This window comes from Rhipicephalus microplus, unplaced genomic scaffold (assembly GCF_043290135.1).
Source record: "Rhipicephalus microplus isolate Deutch F79 unplaced genomic scaffold, USDA_Rmic scaffold_182, whole genome shotgun sequence".
Lineage (NCBI taxonomy): Eukaryota > Metazoa > Arthropoda > Arachnida > Ixodida > Ixodidae > Rhipicephalus > Rhipicephalus microplus.
This window is the reverse complement of record NW_027464753.1, coordinates 305,002-327,906: the sequence shown is the minus strand read 5'-3', so window position 1 is coordinate 327,906 and position 22,905 is coordinate 305,002. Positions and strand designations below refer to the sequence as shown.

The 22,905-nt window shown below is 44.9% G+C and overlaps 2 protein-coding genes across 6 annotated transcripts in view; one reads left to right on the top strand and one right to left on the bottom strand.

The window, feature by feature from the left end:
• LOC119165565 (BCL11 transcription factor A-like) overlaps nucleotides 1-11,395 on the bottom strand; it is a 30,107-nt gene extending 18,712 nt beyond the window's left edge. For 2 of the 5 annotated variants that reach the window (XM_075885532.1, XM_075885534.1), the window contains exon 1: nucleotides 2,354-2,489. The gene's annotated coding sequence lies outside the window, so the exon portion shown is untranslated. The other 3 variants (XM_075885531.1, XM_075885535.1, XM_075885533.1) reach the window with 2 other exon arrangements.
• A 731-nt stretch (nucleotides 11,396-12,126) lies between these two features.
• Nucleotides 12,127-16,915, top strand: LOC119163184 (putative nuclease HARBI1). The gene is made up of 3 exons (XM_037415129.2): nucleotides 12,127-12,911; nucleotides 14,207-14,765; nucleotides 16,496-16,915. The coding sequence occupies exons 1-3, from the start codon at nucleotides 12,584-12,586 to the stop codon at nucleotides 16,794-16,796; spliced, it is 1,188 nt and encodes a 395-aa protein (XP_037271026.1). The 5' UTR covers nucleotides 12,127-12,583; the 3' UTR covers nucleotides 16,797-16,915.
• Nucleotides 16,916-22,905: the final 5,990 nt, after the last annotated feature.

Below are 22,905 nucleotides of genomic sequence, written 5' to 3'. Positions count from 1 at the left end.
CACTTGTCAAGTTCCGCCCATACCTCTATGGCTGTACTTTTGATGTAGTAACGGACCACCACGCATTATGCTGGTTGTCATCGCTCAAAAATCCATCGAGTCGTCTTGCCCGTTGGGCTCTTCAACTTCAAAAATATGACACCCGCGTTGTATATTGTTCCGGCTTGGCGATGGTTTGGGCGCTTGTAATGTTCCGCCCATACCTTTATGGCCGTACTTTTGACGTAGTAACAGACTACCACGCATTATGCTGGTTGTCTTCACTCAAGGATCCATCGGGTCGTCTTGCACGTTGGGCTCTTCAGTTTCAAGAATATGACATTCGCGTTGTATATCGTTCCGGCCACAAGCATGCTGATGCTGATGCACCGTTGCGATCTCCCCTGTCCCCGGACATCGCATCTGTTTCCTCGGACAACACCTTGTCAGCTCTTGACAAATACACCCATCTCTTCTACACAACGCAATGACCCGTGGATCCCTTCGCTTCTTGACGCGTTATCCGAGGCACCGACACTTTCAACCACTCGAACCCTGCGCCGCCAGGCTCGCACTTCAGTATTTGGGACGGCCTTTTGTATCGGCGCAACTATTCAGCAGATGTAGGAAATGGCTACTGGTCATTCCCCGAACGCTGCACTCTACTATCTGCACGTCGTTTCATTCCGACCCGCAATGTGCTCATACCGGTGTTTTCAAGACCTACGAGCGCCTATGAAAAAGGTATTACTGGCGTGGAATGTTTACCCTCGTCTGTCAATTCATTCGTGGCTGCCACAAATGTCAGCGGTGGAAAAACCCGCCCCATCCTGCAACAGGTTCATTGCAGCCACTTTCATGCCCAGACCACCCATTCGGCCGCGTAGGAATTGACCTCTACGGACCACTACCAATGACAACGGCAGGCAACCGATGGGCTATAGTGGCTGTGGATCATCTTACACGGTACACTGAAACTGCTGCTCTCCCTACAGCTGCAGCACAAGACGTTGCAACTTTCATACTAAATCGTTTTGTGCTTCGTCATAGTCCTCCTCGCGAACTCCTCAGTAACCGAGGGCGTGTTTTCCTCTCCGATGTAATCCAAGCACTTCTTCAACAGTGCCATATTGTACACCTGAAGAGTACAGCCTACCACCCACAGACGAACGGCTTGACTGAGCGGTTTAATCATACTCTGGGGGACATGCTCGCGACGCATGTCGCTTCTGATCAAACAAACTGGGACCTCTTTCTCCTATTTGTGACATACGTGTATAACACCGCTACGCAAGTCACTACCGGGTTTTCCCCATTTTTTTTCCTGTACGGTCGCCAACCATCGCACACCATCGACACTTTACTGCCATACTCGCCAGATCCCTCCGAATGAAAGCCTGTCTCGGAAGCCGCTCGATACGCAAAAGAGTGCCGCAAGCTAGCCAAGCGGCTTACTACACCCGACCAACAGTGCCGGAAGAAGACCCGTGACGACGACAATCGTTCTGCACCAACGTTCATTCCTGGAGCACATGTATGGCTGCATGTACCGCCCTGCGCCCCTGGTGTATCACCCAAGCTACTCTCTAATTATCATGGTCCCTACCGCGTCCTCAAGCATACCTTAACCGTGAACTACGCCATTGAACCCCTCACACCACCAAGCGACCGTCATCAGCGTGGGCGTGATATTGTTCACGTAAACCGTCTCAAGCCCTACTTCGACCCGCTTGTCCCCACGTGTTAGATTGCCAGGATGGCTTCAACTTTTTCACCGGGGGTAATTATAGTGAATAAGAAAGACGATGCCATCGGCTCAACAATCATCAACACAAGAAAAAGGCACGAGATCGGCGATCAAGCACCGTCATCTGAGTCCGCCTGCATTCCTTTCGAGCTACCACCCGCTTGCTCAGTTCCTTCAATAAACCCCCTTTACACTTACAATAACGCGATTCCTTTCTCAACATCAAGCCTGCCTAGGGCATGTTTGCCAACAAGTCCCAAGCACTGGCGCAGCTCAGTGGTAGTATACTGGGCTGGCACACAGAGGACCCAGGTTCGAGCCCCACCATAAAGTTTAATACAATAACACCTAGAGAGAAATTTGTCGCTGCGATCGTGTACCCCATGGAAATTATGAGAAGTACAGGCTTCGGATTGGATAGGGTTAGCTAGCGAACTGTCTACAAACCTTTTTCCACAGTTTCAGTTTCGTTCTTCGCGCAGCACAGGTAGTGAGTGCGGTGAAAAGCGGTGAAGCAGTGCCTTTGTTGTTTGAAGAGGCTGAAGACCACTAGGTCTCTTGTACAGCTGACATTTTCGAGCTTTAGGGGTCATATTTGACAGTTTAAACGAGGCGTCGTGAACTCACCGCTGTGAATAGATGTAGCATTTCATGCCGGTGCAGGATATCGCATCAAGTTCATGTTTTTTAATGAGCGCGTCTTGCCTAAACTCCTTTATATCGACTGCAAAATGGTGACGAAGCTAAGTAGACACACTGTCACGCTCCGCTGACTTGGCTTCATAACAGAACCAGAGCTGTGTTGGGGGCAGACCACTTGGACAGACGCACCTAGCGTCACAGATGACGAAACGTTCACTGTTTCTCACTTAATACTGTACTGTTATTTCCATTAATAGATAATGCGTAATTTCGAGAGAAAAACAAGCATGCTTGGTTTCAAGTGCTGTAAAGAAATATTCAATAAATCTTGATGCCAAATCTGGAACGCAATGGCAAAGCGATGCATACCCTGGTGGTTAAATTTGCCCGGTTTCACTTTTGTCGCCTCGTAACGAAAACCTTTTGCAATAAAGTTTGCATACAAATAAATCAAGTAAGTTTTAATGAAATATAAGTGAATATCACTTTGTTTTACACTTGGAAAAGAAGCGTCGCGAATTCCAAGAATGTAATCCATCCAAAGCAGATCCGAAGCCTGTACTTCCCATAATTCCCATAGGGGTACAAGTGCCACTGAAGAATCCTGCGTAGACACTAGCGCCAGATTCCCCTCTAGGCATTATTGTGTGAAACTCTATGGAGTCCCACTGTGCCACTGGTACTAAGTTTTTTTGCTAATTTTGCGCGATGTGGTTACACCGGCGGCAGACAACTACTGCGCTGCGCGAGACCTGAGTTGTAATCTCATGACAGCTTTTGCTATACAACACTCACAAAGGCTCATTATGTGATACCACCCTTCTTGCTTCTTTGTAATAAAATTTTATGATATTCATAATGTACCTACAACTGCTAAAGACAGTTCTTCAACAGCGAAACAGGTTCGTAAGAGGTGCATGATTATGGTACAGCCATTTAGTACAGTTACAAGTGGAATGAGCCACAGTATGCCACTGCCTTCATGAGCCTGGCAGGATGGGCAGGCTCCATGGCACTTTCATGTAGTTACCCCGCAGCACATGCACGTCACACTGGCAACGTCAACCGATGTCATGAGGTAGCCAATAAGTGCCTCAGCTCAATTTCAAGAGCAACAGAATTTGCTAACCTTCAGGAATGTAAGTGTTCACAGCCAATTTGAGTTCAAAAGAAAATTATTTAAAAGGCAACAATTCAGCCCACTTTAAAGGGGCTCTGCAACACCGTTTCACCTTTTAGAGTCGGAATTATCAAACTGGCAAGCAAATGAAAATTGTTTTCATTTTCCAGCTTTAAATAGCAACCCATAAATGATTGCATAGTTAAATTATCTAAAATGCAACATTGATGCATACTTCTGTGTATGTCACGAATTCTCCATATGCCACAGAAGCGAGGACCTTGGAACAAAAAATGTACTTCAGGACTATGTAACGTGTCATGTGCCACCTCATGGGTGCGTACACACCAAATAAACAAAATTATTGAAGATAGAGCTTATGCCACCCAGGAGAAAAAGAACGAAGCGAGAGCTGTTGCATGCACTTCGTGCATTCCGCCATCAGATACAAAACAATTCGTTCTAGCATAAAATACCTTAGATGATGCTGGTAATACCTCAATAACAGGCCAATTTAAAGATGACTTTGTCGGTGCATCTGCCATTTCATTCATATAAATGCCTTTATGTCCTGGAATAAAGACCGATTCGATCAGATTTAAATGCGAGGGAACTAATGCTTTGAAAGCATTCTGAGCATACGAGTTCTCATCTACAGTAAGGGAGGCACATACTGATAGTGAATCTGTTAAAATAACTGCGGGCCTTAGTGAAGCAGTTATTTTACTGAGAGCTAGAATTATTGCAAAAAATTCTGCTTCAAATATGGACACAAAATCTGGAAGGGGAAGCGAAAAGGACCAGTCTAGGGTAGGAGAAAAATACCAATTCCACATTTTTCTTCTCTTTGTGATGCATCAGTTGCTATGACTGCTTGTATTGATGTATGTGCCAAGTAATCGCTTGATATAGCTTCTAAAAACTGAGCGGCATCACTTTTGAATTTTTTTCGGAAATATATCATCAAACTGTAATTTAATAGCATTGTTATTGGTACTGATTAAAAAAACAGCATTATTTTATGTCTAAATCATCTAAAAAGCGCTGTATAACCAGAATTTGGGGTATACGAAATCTCGACCAGTATTGTCCAAAAAACAAGTTAGGACGCTCAATAAAAACTGTTTCTAAGCGCCTTACCGGCGATTCATACCGTCCGAAAAATGCCTGTGTAGCTAACAATTTAAAATGGGTCGCAAGTGAGGGAAGCCTAGCTTTCAGATACAAGATCTTGATTGAAACAAACTTAGGGAGACCTAAGCGTCTCAAGGCTTGTCTCTCTATGACTACCAGAGGATGTATCTTGTAGGCAGGTGCCCCCGCGTATAACACGCACCCGAACTCAAGCACCGGGCGAATATACATACAATACACTGAAATAAGAGTATTTCTCCGCATACCTAAGCGACTATTACTGATTTTGCTTAATATTCCCACTGCACGGCCTCCCTTTGCTGCAATGTACTCAATGTGTGTCTTCCAAGACATTGATTGGTCATAGATTACTCCCAGATATTTCACATACACTACTTGAGGGATAGGATCCAGATGATATAGGAGAGCGAAATGTGTAAAGGGTCTTTGAGTGGAAATGTTAAAACAGAACATTTCTTGACATTTAAATACAGATGTAAACTATCAAGCCACATTTTTACGGCAGATAGGTATGTCTGTAATGTTTGAAGTAGCTTATGAATGTCCTTTGCTGCTGAAAAAAATGCGATGTCGTCTGCATACACATAAGTGTGGATGTCCTGGTGCCGTGGCACAAAGCTCATCAAGATATTGAACAATACCGGGGAAAGAACGGCCCCTTGCAGGACACCTCTTGTTTGCAGATATTTATAAGATGAGGTGCCGCTTTTGTAACAGTAAAACGTTCTAGTGCGTAAAAATTTTGCTATCCCTGACTGTATGTAGTTTGGGAAGTTAAGGTTGTGCAGCTGGTTGATTAAGACTATATGCTCAGCGCTGTCGTACGCTTTTGCTATATCAAGAGTGACGAGCACAGCCTGTTTTCCTTCAAGCTTAGCTAATTTTATGCGACTTTCAAGGTCTATATGGGCCTGCCATATGGAGCATCCGGATCTGAAGCCAATTTGGGATAGATTCAGAATTTCTCTCTCATTGATGAAATTTGGTATTCGAATGTTTAGGATTCTCTCAATTACTTTTACAAAGTTTGAGGTTAACACAATGGGCCTAATGTTATCCAAACATATTCTTTACCCGGAACTTTCAGTATTGGTATTACCTTTGTTATTTTCCACTTCAATGGGAGCCACGCCGTCCTTAAAAAATAGTTGATAATATCCAATAGGTACTCTTGGCACTCTTTATGCATCATTTTTTACATGAACCACGTAACTCCGTCAGGGCCCAGAGCAGCTGGTGGCAAGTTAGCTAACACCTGCGACAATTCATACTTGGAAACTTCTGTGAATTCCTGGTCCCTAAGCGCATGTGAAGAAGGTGGTGATAGTTGGCTGGAAAAACATTGCTCCAATCCCTTACCAATCATTTCTAATGAAGCTTTCATTTCTTCGGCCGACAAAATGATAGAGTCTGCATTTATTAATTGTGGAATCATTTTATTTTTACGTAGGAATCTGAATAATGCTTTTTTGTTCTTGGATTTAGAAAGATAATTGAATTTCCGCCTTTCGTAATCTTCTTTTGACTTGGCAACGTGACGTTGATATGTGGAGTTTAACGTCCCAAAACCACCATATCGTAATGAGAGACGCCGTAGTGGAGGGCTCTAGAAATTTAGACCAACTGGGGTTCTTTAACTTCCACCCAAATCTGAGCACACGGGCCTACAACATTACCGCCCCCATCGAAAATGAAGCCGCCGCAGCCAGGATTCGATCCCGCGGCCTGCGGGTCAGCAGCCGAGTACCTTAGCCACTAGACCACCGCGGCGGAATTGGCAACCTGACGCTTAAAAACACCTGCAACGAACCGGTAGTCTTTCCAATTTTGAGGGCACTCATTGTACAAAAGCTTTTTTCCATGCTGCCTTTTTGCGACTGTAGTCTCTCGAGCAATCGTCATTCCACCAAGGAGAACTCGAGTTATGATTAGCGGACGACACCACGAATTCAGATTTTTCCCGGGAATTCCTTTAATAAAAAATATAAGCTCCGAGCCTTTGGCATTGTGCTATTATCTGACAAAGAAGACAGTGAAAAAAAGAAGGAATCCTTAAATTTCAAGTAGTTTATATGGGCACCAGTAATGGAGATTGAAGAGGCTATCTGAATTTCTATTTTAAAAGTTATCGATAAGTGGTCGCTGTTTATTGCGCAATCAACGACTGACTAAGATGAAACATAAAGGCTGGAGCTTGCAAAAGTTAAATCTAGCACAGAAGAAGTATTGACTGCACACGTGTGTTGGGCTTCCCGAATCCTGACATGAAAAATTGTTATCTTAGGCCCAATGCCACAACCGGCTGCCACACATCAGTTTTTACTCCCCATGTAACGTGGTGGTAGTTGTCTGCTAGTAAAATATTTCCTTCACACGTGGTTATTAAAGTATCTAATGACCGCGTGTCATGTACGCCTGAAGGAAAGTAAGCATTTACTACTGACAAAACCTGACCGATCTGGAGACTTAAGCCTACAACTAATATTTCGTATACAGGGGAGAGGAACTTTAACATCAGTTTGGCTTTGTGGCTAAGTTTGTTCGAGAGAGAGAGAGAGAGAAACTTTTTTATTTCAAGCATAGAAAAATGTCGGGTGGGGCTCTCAGTCCACAGCTCTAACAGCCGCTGCTGCGTCCCGCGCCCGCTGGCCACTCGGGCTTTCATCAAGCAGCATGGCCTCCCAGTCTTGTAGGGTAGGAATAGGAGAGGAGTTGGCAGAAAGCCTGGCTGGCAGACGCTGACATTCCAGCATTACATGAAATAACGTCGGTACCGCTTCACAGCCAGGGCATTTGTCAGGGTAAGAAGTGGGATGGAGGATGTGGAGGAAATAGAGGTTCCGAAACGTGTTCGCCTGCAGTTGACACACTGCAGTTGCATCTTCTCGTGTGAGCGTGTGGTGTGGTAGAGGGTACCGATTGCGTTCTCGTCTATAGTAATTGAGAGTGTCTCGATATCCTAGAAGTTCCATGTTTGTGTTCTCCTCATCTGGGTTGGACAGCTCTTCCTCCGGATCCCGGTTAGTGAGTGCTCGGGTAGTTGCATGAGCGCAGTCATGACTGGGGAGAGAGGCGTGCCCAGGGGTCCAGACAAGTCGGAACTTGTGTGGCGTGTGGAACAAGGTGTTCGAATTTGGTGTATATGCTGTGAGACAATACTTCGTGTTAAGGCACGGCAGGTATACATTGAGTCCGTAAAGATTAGAATAACATCTTCGTGAGAAAGGTTTATGGCAGCGTGGGAAATTGCCAGAGCGACGACACACTCTTCGCCTTCATATATGTTCTTTGTAGGTACGCTGATTGAGGCTACTACGTCGTGATCATTGTTCCCCACTGCTCCAACTGTAAAACTGCGGGAGTGGTGTCTCGCGGCGGCGCAGTATAAGAGTGTGTTTGGAGGAGACTGATTGATGAGGCGTGTGAGGTTTTTCACTCTTGTCCGCCGGCGCTGAGCGTTGCGCTCAGGGTGCATATTGCATGGAAGTGGCGCGACTGTAATTCTTGCTCGGAAGTCAGCGGGTAGCTGCTTCCCTTGTGTGCTGTATCCACATCGATTCGGAGGGTACCCTAGCCTGACGAGTAGTCGCTTTCCCACTTGAGTGCTGCGGAGTCTTCGTAGCTGACTATTACGTTGTGCCTCGGTTAGTTCCCTCAGGTTTTTGTATACACCCATGGCTAGGAGACGGTTGGTGGATGCGTACGTAGGTAGTCCAAGCGCCGCCTTGACGGCTCTACGGAGGAGAATGTCCAGTCTTCTCTCTTGTGCAAGCGCTAGGGTTTGATAAGGCACGTGGTAGGTGATGCGACTTACAATGCAGGCATTAACTATACGTAGAATGTCTTGTTCCTGAAGTCCATGCCTTCGGTTGATCATGCGGCGGATCATATGCGTGATTTGAGAAACTTGCTGTTCTAATATTTTCATGGTGTGCGTTGCCTTGAGATCAGCTTGTATATGAAGGCCAAGGACGCGGAGTTTCTGTACGCAGGGAATCACATGGTCCTCTAATGTGACTGTGGTTTGCGGGCTGTTGTCGGGCTTTTGCTGGGGACGACGAATGAGTAGAAGTTCCGACTTATTTGCAGAGCACGTTAGACCACCTGCTTGTGCGTATGCTTGAACTGTATGTACTGCTTCTTGGAGGGCATCTTGTATTTGTCCGTCTGAGCCTTTGGTCACCCATATAGTGACGTCGTCCGCGTATTAAGCATGTCGCGGACTCGGAATGGTGGCGAGTAGAGGCGGTAACTTAGCCATGGCGATGTTAAAAAGTGTCGGGGATAACACCGATCCTTGTGGCGTGCCTTTACCCATGAGCTTAATGATGTCACTGCGAAGAGAGCCTAATCCTATGGTTCCGTTCTGTTTGTTAGGAATGCTTTCACATAGTCGTAAACTCGTCGTCCGCAGCGTATTGACATGAGATTCCCCAGTATTAGGTCATGCGAGACGTTGTCAAACGCACCGCGGATGTCCGAGGCAAGCAGAGCTCTAGTTTGCGTAGAACTGAGCCTGTCCATTACCTCCTCTTTTAGAGGGAGAAGTACGTCTTGCATGGAAAGATGGGCCCGGTACCCAAACAGTGAGTCCGGAAAAAAAATCCCTCGGCCTCCAGATATGGTTGCAGTCTCTGGAGGACGACATGCTCCATTAATTTACCGAGGCAATATGTCAACGAGATTGGTTGCAGGTTTCCAAGCTCTAGGGGTTTGCCGGACTTAGGAATTAGTGTTATTTCGGAATGTCTCCATTCCTGGGGTAACGTTCCGGATTTCCAGTGAGTGTTGTAAAAATCTGTGAGCTGTTCTAGATCTTCGTCGTAGAGGTTTCGTATGAGAGAGTATTGGATGTTGTCTTTCCCTGGCGCTGTGTTGAGCTTGATATTCAGAAGGGCAGCTCAAACTTTGTGCACAGTGATATCAGCATCCAGTGGCGTTGACTCTGTATATGGGTAGTTTTTATATTTTGGCTGAGGGCCTGCAGCGATGTACTTGTCTTGAAGAGTCTGTAAGATGCTGTTGTCGTCCCCATCCTGTTTGTGAAGAAGTGTTTGGATGGTACTGCACGTATAAGACTTGGTACTTTTCGGGTCAACAAGGGCTCTTAGTATGGCCCACGTGCGTGCAGTGCTTAGTGTTCCATTAAGTGACTTACAAAAGTTGTGCCAATTGTTCCTCGTGAGCTCTGTGGCGTATTGTTCAGCTTGTAAAGTGAGTTGAGCAACGTGAAGTTTAACCTTGCGATTGTGTCTCTGCCTACGCCAGCGTTTTAAGTTTGTTCGAAATCATTGTCACTATTCCGCCACCTCTCGTAGGGCTGTCTAGTCTGAACAAACGGTAATTCTTAAAATGAATAGTAGTATCAGGAGCAATCCAAGAATCTTGAAGTAAGATTAAATGGGAATTTAGTTTATCACACAAGAAATGTAAATCAGTAAGAGCAGCAAATAGAGAACGGCAATTCCACTGCAGAACACTCAGGGACGTTATTTTGGTGTAAGAATTGTTGCTGAGATAACTTTCTCCAAAATACTTTCAAGTATTTTACTAGTAGAGTCTTTTTGGGATTTGACGGAAGGGAACTTGAAACTTCATGGTTCAACGGGGACCGGCTGCGTTTCTGCGCCCGAGCATCCAGCTCGACATCAGTAGACACATTTAAGTCTAACACTTGTTCTTGTTCAACGTATGTCATGCACTGTGAGGTGCGCTGGATGTTCATGATTACTCATCTCATCATTACATACTGCAGTAGCATCACTGGCGGTCGGTATTTTACTGTGCTCGGGACTACCGAAAGCAGTTGGAATCAACAGCTCAGTAATTTGATTACTTAAAACTTGTGCTATGCATTCGGAGATGCTAGCTACCAATTGATCCATAACTGTAGCCATAGCTCTTCCTACCGCTACCTCAACTGCTTGCGCGACATTAGTATCCCGACATGAATGACGTGCTGTAACGTCAGCATAGCTATGGGATCTCTCCATAAACAGCTGAAATGGCTTCCTTTCTAGAGCATCTCCTTTTGTCCAGAATTTCAAGAATTTGTACCTCTTTATGGTGCATTGGGCACTCTACGAAATCAGCTGCGTGATGTCCACCGCACAAGCAACAAAAGTCATCTTGAGCCTTACAATCTTGACCTGAGTGGCGTTCGCCACATCTACCACATCGACCCTCCGATTTGCAGCCACGAGAGCTGTGTCCAGACCTTCAGCAGTTCTGACATTGCAATGGGCGGGACGCTAACTGATCTACTCTAAATACTAATGGCCATGCTTCAATTTCTTAAGGGCACGACATACCTGCAAAAGTCACAATCACTGACTCTGTGGGATGTCGTTTGTTGTTAACCAGTCGATTGCACCGGTAAACTGCAACCACACCTGTCACCGACAGCTTCTCGAGCGTCTCCACAGGGCTTACTTATGCGTCAACCCCACGCACAATGCCTTAAGTGCATGCGAGATGTTGCGGTATGTACGCACTTCCCGGGATCGAGGCAAAGGAAGAACACTTAAGAAGATCCTTTACACATTGCTGATCCGGTGTTCGACATACAATGCCATCGCGACCAAACCGCCGCACGACGGTTATGCTCTGGTAGTTTGGGTTCACGGCATGCAGATGTTCTTGTGCTGCCTTGGGGTTTTTCAGCTTAATGAAATTTCTACCCAAAGGTACCAGAGCGACGGGAATATAGCTCACGCCACTGCGGAGAAACAAGTCAAGAGGTAAGTCATCATTGTGTAGCAAGGCCGTACACAGGGAACGATCCTGACCCGGAGCATAGCCTCCTATATTTTTTTGTGCCCGCGCATTAGCGCTAAATACATACGCGCCATCCGTCCCTTATAGTTTTGGCGCTCGCCGCCAGATGCCGCACCGATCCCATAATAACAGCAGACGACGCGGCCTATGCACGCTTGCGTTTATGACGGTCTAGAAACCGTCTACATTGCATTGGATTATGCGTATACGTTAAGAAGTGCGCACACACCAAATTTCCGCCGTTTCCGCGTAACTTCCGCGTAAACTTCCGCGTAATTCTTTAGAGAATTTAGAACCATTACGAGCTCAGTTGACGGATACAGGAGTACACCTGGGTGGATATCTCCACATTCAATCAGAACATGCTCCGCCGTTTCCTTATCTTTCCCGCAGCATGTGCATTGTTCTTCTTCTTTACTGAATCTTGCTTTATAACTACGCGTTCTAAGGCAACCCGATCTCGCTTCAAACAGTAAAGCGCTTCCCCTTGAATTATCGTAAAATGCCTCCCTCCTTATTTCATTTTTGCCCTTTCGGTAGTTACTCAAAGCCGGTTTTTTCTCCATAGCTGCCATCCATTCTCTTGTTTTGCGCCTCGGCGCTCCGCCAGGAGCGCTCGCATCCCATAATAGCTCGGGGGACGGCGCTGAGGGACCGACCGCTCGGGCACAAAGTTATAGAGGAGGCTATGCCCGGAGAATCAACTAGACCATTTGTAATTCTACATGATGATGATAAGTGAAGATGTGGTTTCTTTTTTTTTTTTACTAATTCAGGAAACATTTGCATTTCGGTCGCGGAAATCATAGCAGGGTTAGATAACAAATGTTATCTAACAAATAAAGGTAAAGAGAAATAACAGAAGGAGACAAAATAACAGTAGCGCCATCAGCGGATCAACTCAACTAGCCGTCATCTGTTGTTTCGCTACGAAAAGTTTCCGAGACGCTCGCCCATTTGAACTACTGGCGGTGATAGCCAGCTCCCGTGAATTCCGATCTTTGCTTTTCCGGTAGATCTCTGCGAGCGTTCCGGCGGTTTTACCGATTGCAGGTTTGCCAAGTGTAATCCTTCGCGCACGCACGTGCAACTCTACTTGCATCGCCCGAAGCACGGTCAGCTTCGAGCAGGCTTTCATCGCCACTTGCCTGTTGCTTCCACCAATGAATTCGCACAAGCGCCAGTTCCTAGCATTGGCGGCGGTTCTCTTGGCGAACGCGGATGATGACGATATTTTGCACCAAGCTGCGAAGCGGCACAAGAAGGAGAGCGCGGCCAAGAAGGAGCCCGGCACACCGAGCAAGCTGCTCCTTGTCACTCGGCTAAACGCTGGTCCGCAAGACTACAGAGACCTGCTCTCCGTGAGCAGGGAGCAGTTCTTGCACCTCATGTCCCGTGTGCGTATGGGCATCATCAGGGACAAGACTGTCGCCAACCGTCACGTATCGACGCAGACGAGGCTGCAAGTGACGCTCCGTTATCTGACGTCTGGTAAACATCTCCACGTGCTCATTGTTTCTTTGCTCCCCCGAAAACGCGTGTCTTTAGCTGCGCGATCGCCACTGTGCTTCTGCGTGCCCTTTTTCCTCTTTGTCGCACCTGGTAATCGAACCATCGACAGTCTTTTATGACAGATAAACTACGCTTTCTTTTTGGCTCTATCGCTGCATGCTGTAGGTCAGGTTAACAAGCTTACCCGCCTTTGTGCCTGAATCAGTGCTTGCTATATGTCAGACGTACAAAATTTAGACGCATTTGTGCCTCGTCACTACTTGCGGTACTGCTTATGAACGAAATCTAGCTGCTTGTTGGCCTGATCACTGCTTGTCATATGTCGCATGAACACCAAACTGCCTTTGTGCCTGGTCGCTACTTGCTGAACAAAATTCAGCTGCTTGTTGGTCTGATCACTGCTTGTCATGTGTCGCATGAACATCAAACTACCTTTGTGCCTGGTCGCTACTTGCTGTACCACATATGAACAAAATTTAGCTGCTTATTGGCCTGATCACTGCTTGCTGTACGCGAGATGTACAAAATTTAGCTTTTTTTGGCCTCGTCACTGTTTTTCATGCTCACCATGAACTAAATTTAGCCGCATTTGGGCCTTATTACTGCTTGTGGTATGCCATAAACACTTGATGGCCTCTGGGCCTGATTACTGCTTGTCGTACATGCATGAGCGTTTTAGTTGCCTTTGTGCCTGGTCTGTCGTATGCCAGACAAACAAATTTTAGCCGCTGTTTGGCTTGATATAAAATTTTGCCGCCTTTAGGCTTGATTATTTCTTGCTATATGTCAGATGAACAATATTTAGCAGCTTTTAGCCTTGCCATCACTTGCATGTCTTAGCCACTTTTGGGCTTGATTACTGCTTTTCGTACTAACCGAGCTTAGCATGCCTTTTGGCTCTATGACTACTACTGCTGCACTCTAGAAAATGCCCTTAATACATATTCAAGGTTTGTGAAATGGTATTTGAAATTTGTTTGCTTAGTCAAGCTCACTACCTTTTCTTCCCATAATTCCACTTCCTGAAGTGGTAAATAAAAATAATTGAAATTTCAGGAATTGTTCCTGCATGTTAGTTACTGTGCGAGTAGTTATATGTGATCGAGTGTCTCAACATCCATACTGTACGCCTACACTTATGCTTCTTTGATCTCACTAGTGATGGCACTTGTGACGAATGACACTGTGCTCGTGTTTACTGTGATAGCTGCTACGCACTTTCCTGTGTTGCCATATGGGGTTAATCATTCACCATTTCTGCGTGCACTTTGCAGGAGAGTTGCCCGAGTCGCTGAGGAATCAGTTCAAGCTTGGAAGTGCAGACGTGGGCGCCCTCATCCAAAAGACGTGCAACGTAATTTACAAGGAACTGAAGGACGACTTCATGAGAGCACCGAAGAGCGAAGATGACTGGAAGGAAGTAGCGAGAGTTTTCAAAGACAAGTGTAGCATTCCAAACTGCATTGGTGCGCTCGGTGGAAGGCACGTGGTCATGAAGGCGCCGGCGAAGTGCCGGGCAGCCTACACGAACTACAAGAACTCGTTTAGCCTGATTCTCTTCGCTGTCGTCGATGCCAACGGGAAGTTCATCTACACGGATGTGGGTGCAGCCGGAGCAAAGGGTGGCAATGACGTGTGGCAGATGACAGCCCTACAAAGAGCCATATGCAGCAACAAGGCCCAGCTACCAGAAGCCATCAAGGTGGAAAACTCTCCTGACATCCTTCTGCCACCAGTGTTCATAGCAGACGACACGTTGCCCCTTGAAAAACACGTGATGAAGCCCTTCATAGGATCCAATCTCACAACAGAGAAAAGATGGTTCAATCACAGGTAATTACCATCATAACAAAGTACCCATTGAACTTGTGCAGAATTGCAAGTATAACAAAGTCTTGTATAATGTGAAGAGAGAGTCGAGCAGGTTGATGTTGCTTCGACAGCCATTGTGGAAGGTGCAGTCCTGTCAGCTACAAGTTTGAGGGGTCGATTGACATTCACAGTAGCCATATTTCAATGGGGGCCAAAGTAAGAACACTCATGTAGTTTCATTTCAGTACACATTAAAGAACCCCACATGGTCAAAAATTATTCAGTATCCCACTGTGGTGTAACTCACTATTTTAATGCGGGTTCAGCACGTAACATTACGTAATTTACTTATCTATGAAAGGGGTAGAACATTTTTCATACTGTTCTTACTGCAGTAATGATTAGCTAATGGATGTATTTATCACGGCTGGAAACCTTGTTTGCTTGAGCCCGTGATGGTTCATTATTTGGGGATGTCTTTGCAGCGCCCAGTCGCAGTTTGGAATGTGTCGAGAGAGCACGGTTTGTCTGTGAATGCAGCTGGCCTCATGAAAGCACAAAGCGATGCACTCACTATATTGGGAGTAAACAGCTCGGAAAACGAGAAATCAGACAAAGAATGACACATGCAGCGCTCTTCATGTGTCCTTCTTTGTCTCTGTATGTGTGGTTCTTTGTCTGGTTTCTTGTTTTTCGCGCTGTTTCCTTCCAATGTGTTGTACCAACATGCCCAAGCAACCACTTTAGCTGCACTCGTCATGCCAATGTGTTCGGACACTGTGAAAAGGTCTTTGCCGGCGCAGCATCGACCTGTGCCCGCTGTATCTCAAGAGTCATAAATATTGTTTAGTTTGCGTTATTGAAATTAATTTATTCTGCTGTTGTATTGATCAAGCATTCTTCTGGTATTCCCAAAGCAAGGAAGAGGCCTTTTGTAATTACTTGCTCGAAAAGGGAATAAGTTTATTATAGCTTCAATGTCATAAAATAGTTGCTAATTTTATCGACTTGGTTGTATTTAAATTTAATAGTATTTCCAACACCCCTAGACTCATTTATTATTGTTTTTATTGTCATTACGGAGTACAGTCAAGCCCATTTATAAGAGGCATACTCTGGGCAGCAATTCTTGTCTTTTATATGAGATGTCTCTTATAAGCGGGGTACGACACATGCATCCTCTTATTTATTTATTTTTATTTATTTCTTTTTTGGACAGTACAATTGCACTGCTCGCAGTCAGGACAAAAGGAGGTGGTTTGCCTTCTGACGAGGTCCTTCTCGCGCTGGGCGTACCAGCAGTAGTGCTAAATAGACATTCGCAACTGAAAAGAACATTGCATATACAATCGAAAAACAGAGTTACTACAAGAAAAATACATATTCACAAAAGCAGCCATCGTATTGACAACAGAACTCTGTACTAGAAGATGCCTAGAACAACAAGTAATACTATTTTACACAGTTGCTGCATCTCAGCACAAGTAGGTTAAAAAGTAAAGAATATAAAGAAAATCATGCGAATTACTATCAACCCATATATCAGTCTAGTAAGCACACTGGTGTCTGTTATACCCATTTGTCTTTTGTATCAGTGCCTCTTGTAAAGGGTTTTGACTGTATTGCTAACTATAGACTATTTGCTGTAGTGCGAGGATGCAGAAGGCGACTTCTATGACTGCACTACTTGGGAGTAACGTTCACTGCCGAGTGTGATGCTTAGTAGCATCACCTCTTGTGTCACTTTACAGGTTATCTAGAGTCCACGAGGTTATGAACGACGCCTTCGGGGCGATGGAAAGTCGTTTTGGGTGCCTCCGAACCGTCATCCAAGAGAAACCCGAGAGAGTCGCCGCCATTGTGAATGCAGCCTGTGTGCTGCACAACTTCTTGGGCAACAGCGGGCCTTCTCCTGCGGGTGCCAGTGCCAAGGCAAGCAGCAGCAGCAACCCCACGGAGCTATTCTTCGGCTTCCCTTCGTCATGCGGAAACATTTCCGTGGACGGGTCTGCCACGAGAGACGTCTTAACGGCATTTTTCAACAGTAGCTGAGAGATCAGTTGCTGTGCTGTGGCGAGACTGAGGTTGTGTATTTAATAAGTGATGGCGATACGTTTTAGGTGCGTTCAAGAGGCTGGACGCCTAAATAAAACGGTGTTCAAATGACTGCATTTGATTGCTTCAAGTTCTCTGGAGCTTGAGGGGAGGCTAAAGAGAAAAGTTTTATTTTATTATAAATTACTTTTTCACAATTCAGTTCCATAATCGCCATGCATGGCACGAGAATTCACTTGGTGGACGAGAAAACGCAGAAAAAGAATTGGAGGTGGCGACGTCACCGTGAAATTTCTGCACTAAATGTCGCAATGTCCTAGATCTTGATGGCATCTACCAGGTCCTGCGTGGTTCCTGATTGGTAAATATGGTGCACTTTACCTCTGAGGAGGATACAGAATTAATATACCAAGTTTCAGGAAACCTGGTTGAGCCAATGCTATCAAAATACGGCAAATGCACTTTGAAATCTGTGACGTCATTTGTGCCGATTTTGCTGCAAAGTCAAACATTGGAACCTTTGACTTCGTTATCTATTAATAAATATTATGGGGAAATCAGCAAATTCGACTTCTCTGAGTTCACTTTATTAAAAATGGTTCTTTGTTTCACATTACTGTCCTTCTAAATCCACATAAGTGTGTGGTAGTTATAAAATATAGAAAGTCTACCGTTACGTCTAGACGTAATGATAGAACTTATTAAGGTTACGTCTGTATAGCATGATTTAGTAGCAAGAGGCAAAGAAAAGATTGAAGGCACTGAGGTCAGTGTTGCTTAATGTATGTGAGCTTCAGGGTTCATTTCGTGACATGACAGAGGTGGCACACAAACTGCAGGGTGGTTTTTCAGTGAGGAAATAAACTTTATTTGGTCCTGGGAAACCTCGATCAGACACCCCCCCCAGGGGAGGTCCGCTGCAGTTGCTGGCCGCGCCCACACCGGTTCTGGAAGACCATGGCCCTCCATCGTCCACAGGCCTCTTGGACTGCCGAGAGCTTGATTGAAAGCTCTGAGCTTTTAAAGGCCAACTCCGACGATTTTTTTACCATGTCGGAGTAATGGTGCTTTTGTGTTCCTGAGACACTCTTGTCGCGTTCCCGACAGCTGAAATGCACAACAAATTCGAAAATAATTTTTAATTAGCAAAAAAACGCAATACCGAAGCCCAACAGAGTGCGCTTCTATGTATGATATAATACTTTGCCAGAACCTGCCTGGCTGTGCATAACGCCGCCGGATGGCACTACTTGCCCAGGCCATCCATGTCGGTGCCTGTGGCAATTGGCTGAAACACTTGCGCTGTTATGGTGAATATATGGCGAATCGTGTGCCCGACAACGCAAGGCCGCTTGCCACCCTTCGCTTACCCATACACACAGAAAAGGAAATCGCACGCTCAACCAAGAAAGCGCTGGCCAAACCCACACAGTGCATAGCAGACAAGTAGATGCTAAGTGCACATCAGTTGTGTCACTTTTGCTTAGCAAATATCAACGTGACACACAGAACGTCGCCATTAATTTTGGCAAGTAAGGCCAGCATTTGGAGGCAAGCTATAAAATTCATTTCAAAAGAATCTGTAAAACTCTCAAGCCTGCAATTTAGCATTAATGGTGCGAACGTGCAAATAAACGTGCCCAGTGAATTTCATTGAGATCTATTGACTTCAAAAAATTGCTGAAGTTGGCCTTTAAGGGCCCTTTCCCAGTCCTCTTCTGTGCCGAACTTCGCGCTACGTAACGCCGGGCACCACCAAAGCATGTGACCTAGTGTGCAATTATCCGCACCACAGATAGAGCTTCCAGAGTTTATGTCTTCAGCTAAGTGTCTGAATGTGCTATGAATCTGGAAGGTAGCTGACTGCAGCATCTGGAGAGTCGATGATCACTGATTACGCGAATGGTGTTGATTACGAGTAGCCTTCACAATTACAGGGATGGAAAGGCCACATTTCCCAGAAAACACTATTCTAGTCAATTCGAAAGATGCCTGAGGTATCGTTTGAGGGGCTCGTTCTCGATAATATGTAAAACGCTCTTTTTCTTCGTTCGAACATAAAATTTTCTGCGCTCCCTATAACGCCTAATGTTTAAGTTACTTGCTGTAAGCTATGTTTAAATGGTCTATCTATGATTGTTGGTGTGCTGTAAAGCTCCTGGTTCTCCATTAGGAACTTTAGAAAAACTTAGCTTGTTCATGCGTGTACAAGACTTCGGCACCTTGTAGATTGTGTTCATGGGAGATTTTAATGCTCCGGGTATTGATTGGCAAACTCTGAGTTGCACCTATCATGATCTGGCCACTTGTAGAGAACTTTTATCTTTTTCATTATCCCTTGGTCTTACTAAAATCGTACATACACCTGTCCGAAACACATCTGTCCTTGATCTGGTTTTCTTAAGTTCTCATCTAGTAGAAACTGGCTTTCAGTGCAATTTGATCGATGGTATTTACGACCACAAAGCTGTGTTAGTTTTAATTCCTTCTTCACTGAGTAAAGTGCCGCCCAATATTGCTCGTTTCCTTGATTTTTCTCGTGCTGATGACAAGTCAATAACGGACACTCTTGCATTTGAGTTTGATTCTTTTCGAGACCTTGGTGTTCACGAAAACGTTGACAAATTAGTTGAAGAATTTGAGCACATAGTTAAACTATGCATTAATAGCTTCGTTCCCCTCAAAACTATACTAACGTTACTTCGATGAATCGCACTCTCTCTGCATACATCACATCGGGTTTGTTGTCTTTGCCGCCAAAAAAATACGCAAGATTCTGACAGTATCTTTCGTTTTATTAGTGCCTTGCTGCAACTACGTACCTAATGGCAAAAAGCTAAAGATTTCTATAATCTAGTTGTACTTACAAGATTACTTCAATCCTACCCACGCAAATTTTACGCTTCTATAGCACCAACTAAAAGTAATACCATATCGTTTATACTAGATGGTAAGGTTATTTCAGACCCACTTGAAATAGCCAACGCCTTCAATGTCTACTTTCAGCCTGTGTTCACGCACGTTAACAGTTCTCTGCCGTTATTCAGAAGCCCTAATCCTGAGCTCGCTATTGACGATGTATTGATTAATGAGGGCGGCATCTTGAAGATGATACTCAAGTTAGACACAAAAAAGTGCACTGGTCTCAACAACATTCCAAACAGCTTTCTGGTGCGATATTCACTCTGGTGTGCACATTATTTGTCCATCATTTTTCGAAAATCTAAACTTTCAAGCACGGTCCCCCAGTCCTGGAAACTAGCCAAAGTCTTCCCCTTGCATGAATCAAGCAACAAACAACTCCTGTCCAACTACAGACTGATATCACTAACTTCAAATTCCGGTAAACTGCTTGAGCATATCATTCACAATCATAAAACTGAATACCTTTAGTCGAATAATTTACTCTCGAACATTCAACATGGTTTTCGTCGTGGTTTCAGCACACTAACACAACTGGTCGAACTTGTACATGACATTTCCAGCAATCTTGACATTGGCAATCAAATTGATGCGTTATTCATAGACTTCTCCAAGGCTTTTGACACCGTTATACACAATAAGCTGCTAAGTAAAATTTACGCTACCCTAAACAACTCTGAATTAACCAATGGGATAGCTAGCTTTCTTAAATCTCTATCTCAATATGAGTCTTTCAACTCCATTTCGTCCTCAACTGTCGATGCAACTTTGGGTGTTCCACAGGAATCCGTTCTAGGACCTTTATTATTTTTAATATTTATAAATGACCTTCCGAACAATATGAAGTCAAAAGTCCGTCATTATGCCGACAACTGCATCTTATATGAAGTAATTTCATCTCTTGGCAATCGTACCATACTTCAGGATTCTTTCACCAGCTTTTGCACATGGTGTAGGCATTGGCAGATGCACATTAACTTTCAGATAACAGTAGTGGTATCATGCACTAACAGCCACTTCCCGTTGCCGCGTGTGTACACTTCGAAGAACACAATTATTCCCCGGGCACAAGAGTAAAAATCATCATCATCATCAGCCTGACTACGTCCACTGCAGGACAAAGGCCTCTCCCATGTTCCGCCAGTTAACCCGGTCCTGTGCTTGCTGCTGCCAATTTATACTCGCAAACTTCTTAATCTCATCTGCCCACCAAACCTTCTGTCTCCCCCTAACTCGCTTACCTTCTCTGGGAATCCAGTTAGCTAGCTGAGTAACTCAAGGGACGAATTGCAACTTATGATTACGGAGTTAGACAAGGAGAGCAGAAAGATGTGTCTTAAAATTAATCCGCAGGAAACGAAAGTAATGTACAACAATCTCAGAAAAGAGCAGCGCTTCGAGATAGGTAATAGTGCACTTGAAGTTGTAAAAGACTCTGCTTAGGGCAGGTAATAAACTCATACGCGCTATACTAGAGTACGCTTCGTATGTCTATAACTCGTATGAAACATGTGATGTTAACAAAGTTTAATCTGTATAAAGTAAGGCGGTTCGCTTCTTTTGCCATCGCTACGATCATTCTAACTTTTCACCTTCTTCAGCAATGAATTCTTTGAAACTCCCTCTCCTATCCACCAGACGGGATACCGATTCCTTAAAGTTATTGCATTAATTTCTTCACTCATCTTGTCGACTATCTTCTGATAATTACATCTCATATGCTAATACTCTTTCAACTAGATGTTACCACAGCCTCAACTGAAAGGCTTTCTTTATGCACATGAACATTTTTAAGAGCAGTTATTTTCCTAAATTTATTGAAAGATGGAACGAATTACTTGGTAGTATTCGCGAATTGTCGTCGGATTTTGTAGATGTACTGTTATAAGTAATTTATTGTTTCTTTTTTCTTTGTTATCATTGTTCAACCATGTAATCAGTGCACTTTGTTCATGTAAATGTACCCCACTCCTGCAATAGCCCCGTATAGGGCTGCAGTATTTGAAAATAAAAAAATAAACAAAAAATTCGCAGATCTCACGTACAGTGGGAATCGATGATATACGAAGCGTCAATGAGAAATGTTGATATGTCACTTTAAAATCAGCACAATGTTACGAGGTGGAGGTAAATGATGCTGCAAATGACTTCCGTGTAATGATTATCATGTTTGGATGTGTCATTTACCTTCGTCATCTATTCTCATCACATAATACCAAATTTAGTATAAGTGGAGCGAGCAAAACGGCCGCGAGCACGCTATGAGCGTGGTATGTTGTCATGTTCTTACATAACATGCATGTCAGGATTATCATGTTCGCACCAGTCACATATTTCGTCATCCATTGACGTCACGTAACAACCATTTTGGTATATGTGGAGCTTGCGAAACGGCCGCGAGCGCATTATGACGTCCCAACATACTCAATGTAGCGTTGACGTGCACGCACGCTGTGCACAGCGGGGCAACGTTAGCAAAACGCGAGCACTCTATAATCTGACTCCAGGTGCGACCAGGGTCCGTCGGCACGGCATGATAGCAACCGGCGCGAAATGCGACATGGTGCATTTCGCACTGATGCGTTACCGAGACAACACTGCGTTTCCCTCTTTTCGTGACGAAGGAACACCAGACGCGCTGAAACGCGCATGCGTCAAAGCAACGCAGCGCGGCGCACGCGTGCGTGCGAGTATATGGCAACACCGGTGCCTGGCGTGGCAGCGCCGGCGCTACGCGACGAAATGAACGCCAGCAAGCATGCGCACCGCGTCACGTCGAAATGTATTGCCGCCTTGACTGTGGCATGAGTCATGTTGTCACATGACATGCATCTCATAATTATTAGGTTTGCATCTGTCACATGCCTTCGTCATCCATTGGCGTCACTTAATACCAAATTTGGCATATGTGAAGCTAGCAAAACCGCCGCGAGCGCATCATTAGTGTGGCATGCAGTCATGTTGTTACATAACATGCATGTCGTGATTATCATGTTTAGATGTGTCTTTTATCTATGTCGTCCTCTCGCGCCGCGTAATACTGAGTTTAGTACATCTGAAGTTAGCGAAGAAGCTGCAAGAGCATCATGAGCATAGCATGCATTCATGTTGTTACATGACACGCATCTCATGTTTATCATGTTTGCACCAGTATCATACCTTCGTCATCCATTCACGTCCCATA

Excerpts from the sequence above, each read along its gene's own strand:
- LOC119163184 (XM_037415129.2), top strand. The coding sequence starts at position 12,584 with ATGAATTCGCACAAGCGCCAGTTCCTAGCATTGGCGGCGGTTCTCTTG. Across the intron at positions 12,912-14,206 it reads GCTCCGTTATCTGACGTCTG|GAGAGTTGCCCGAGTCGCTG; the intron begins GTAAACATCTCC and ends TGCACTTTGCAG. Across the intron at positions 14,766-16,495 it reads AAAAGATGGTTCAATCACAG|GTTATCTAGAGTCCACGAGG; the intron begins GTAATTACCATC and ends GTCACTTTACAG.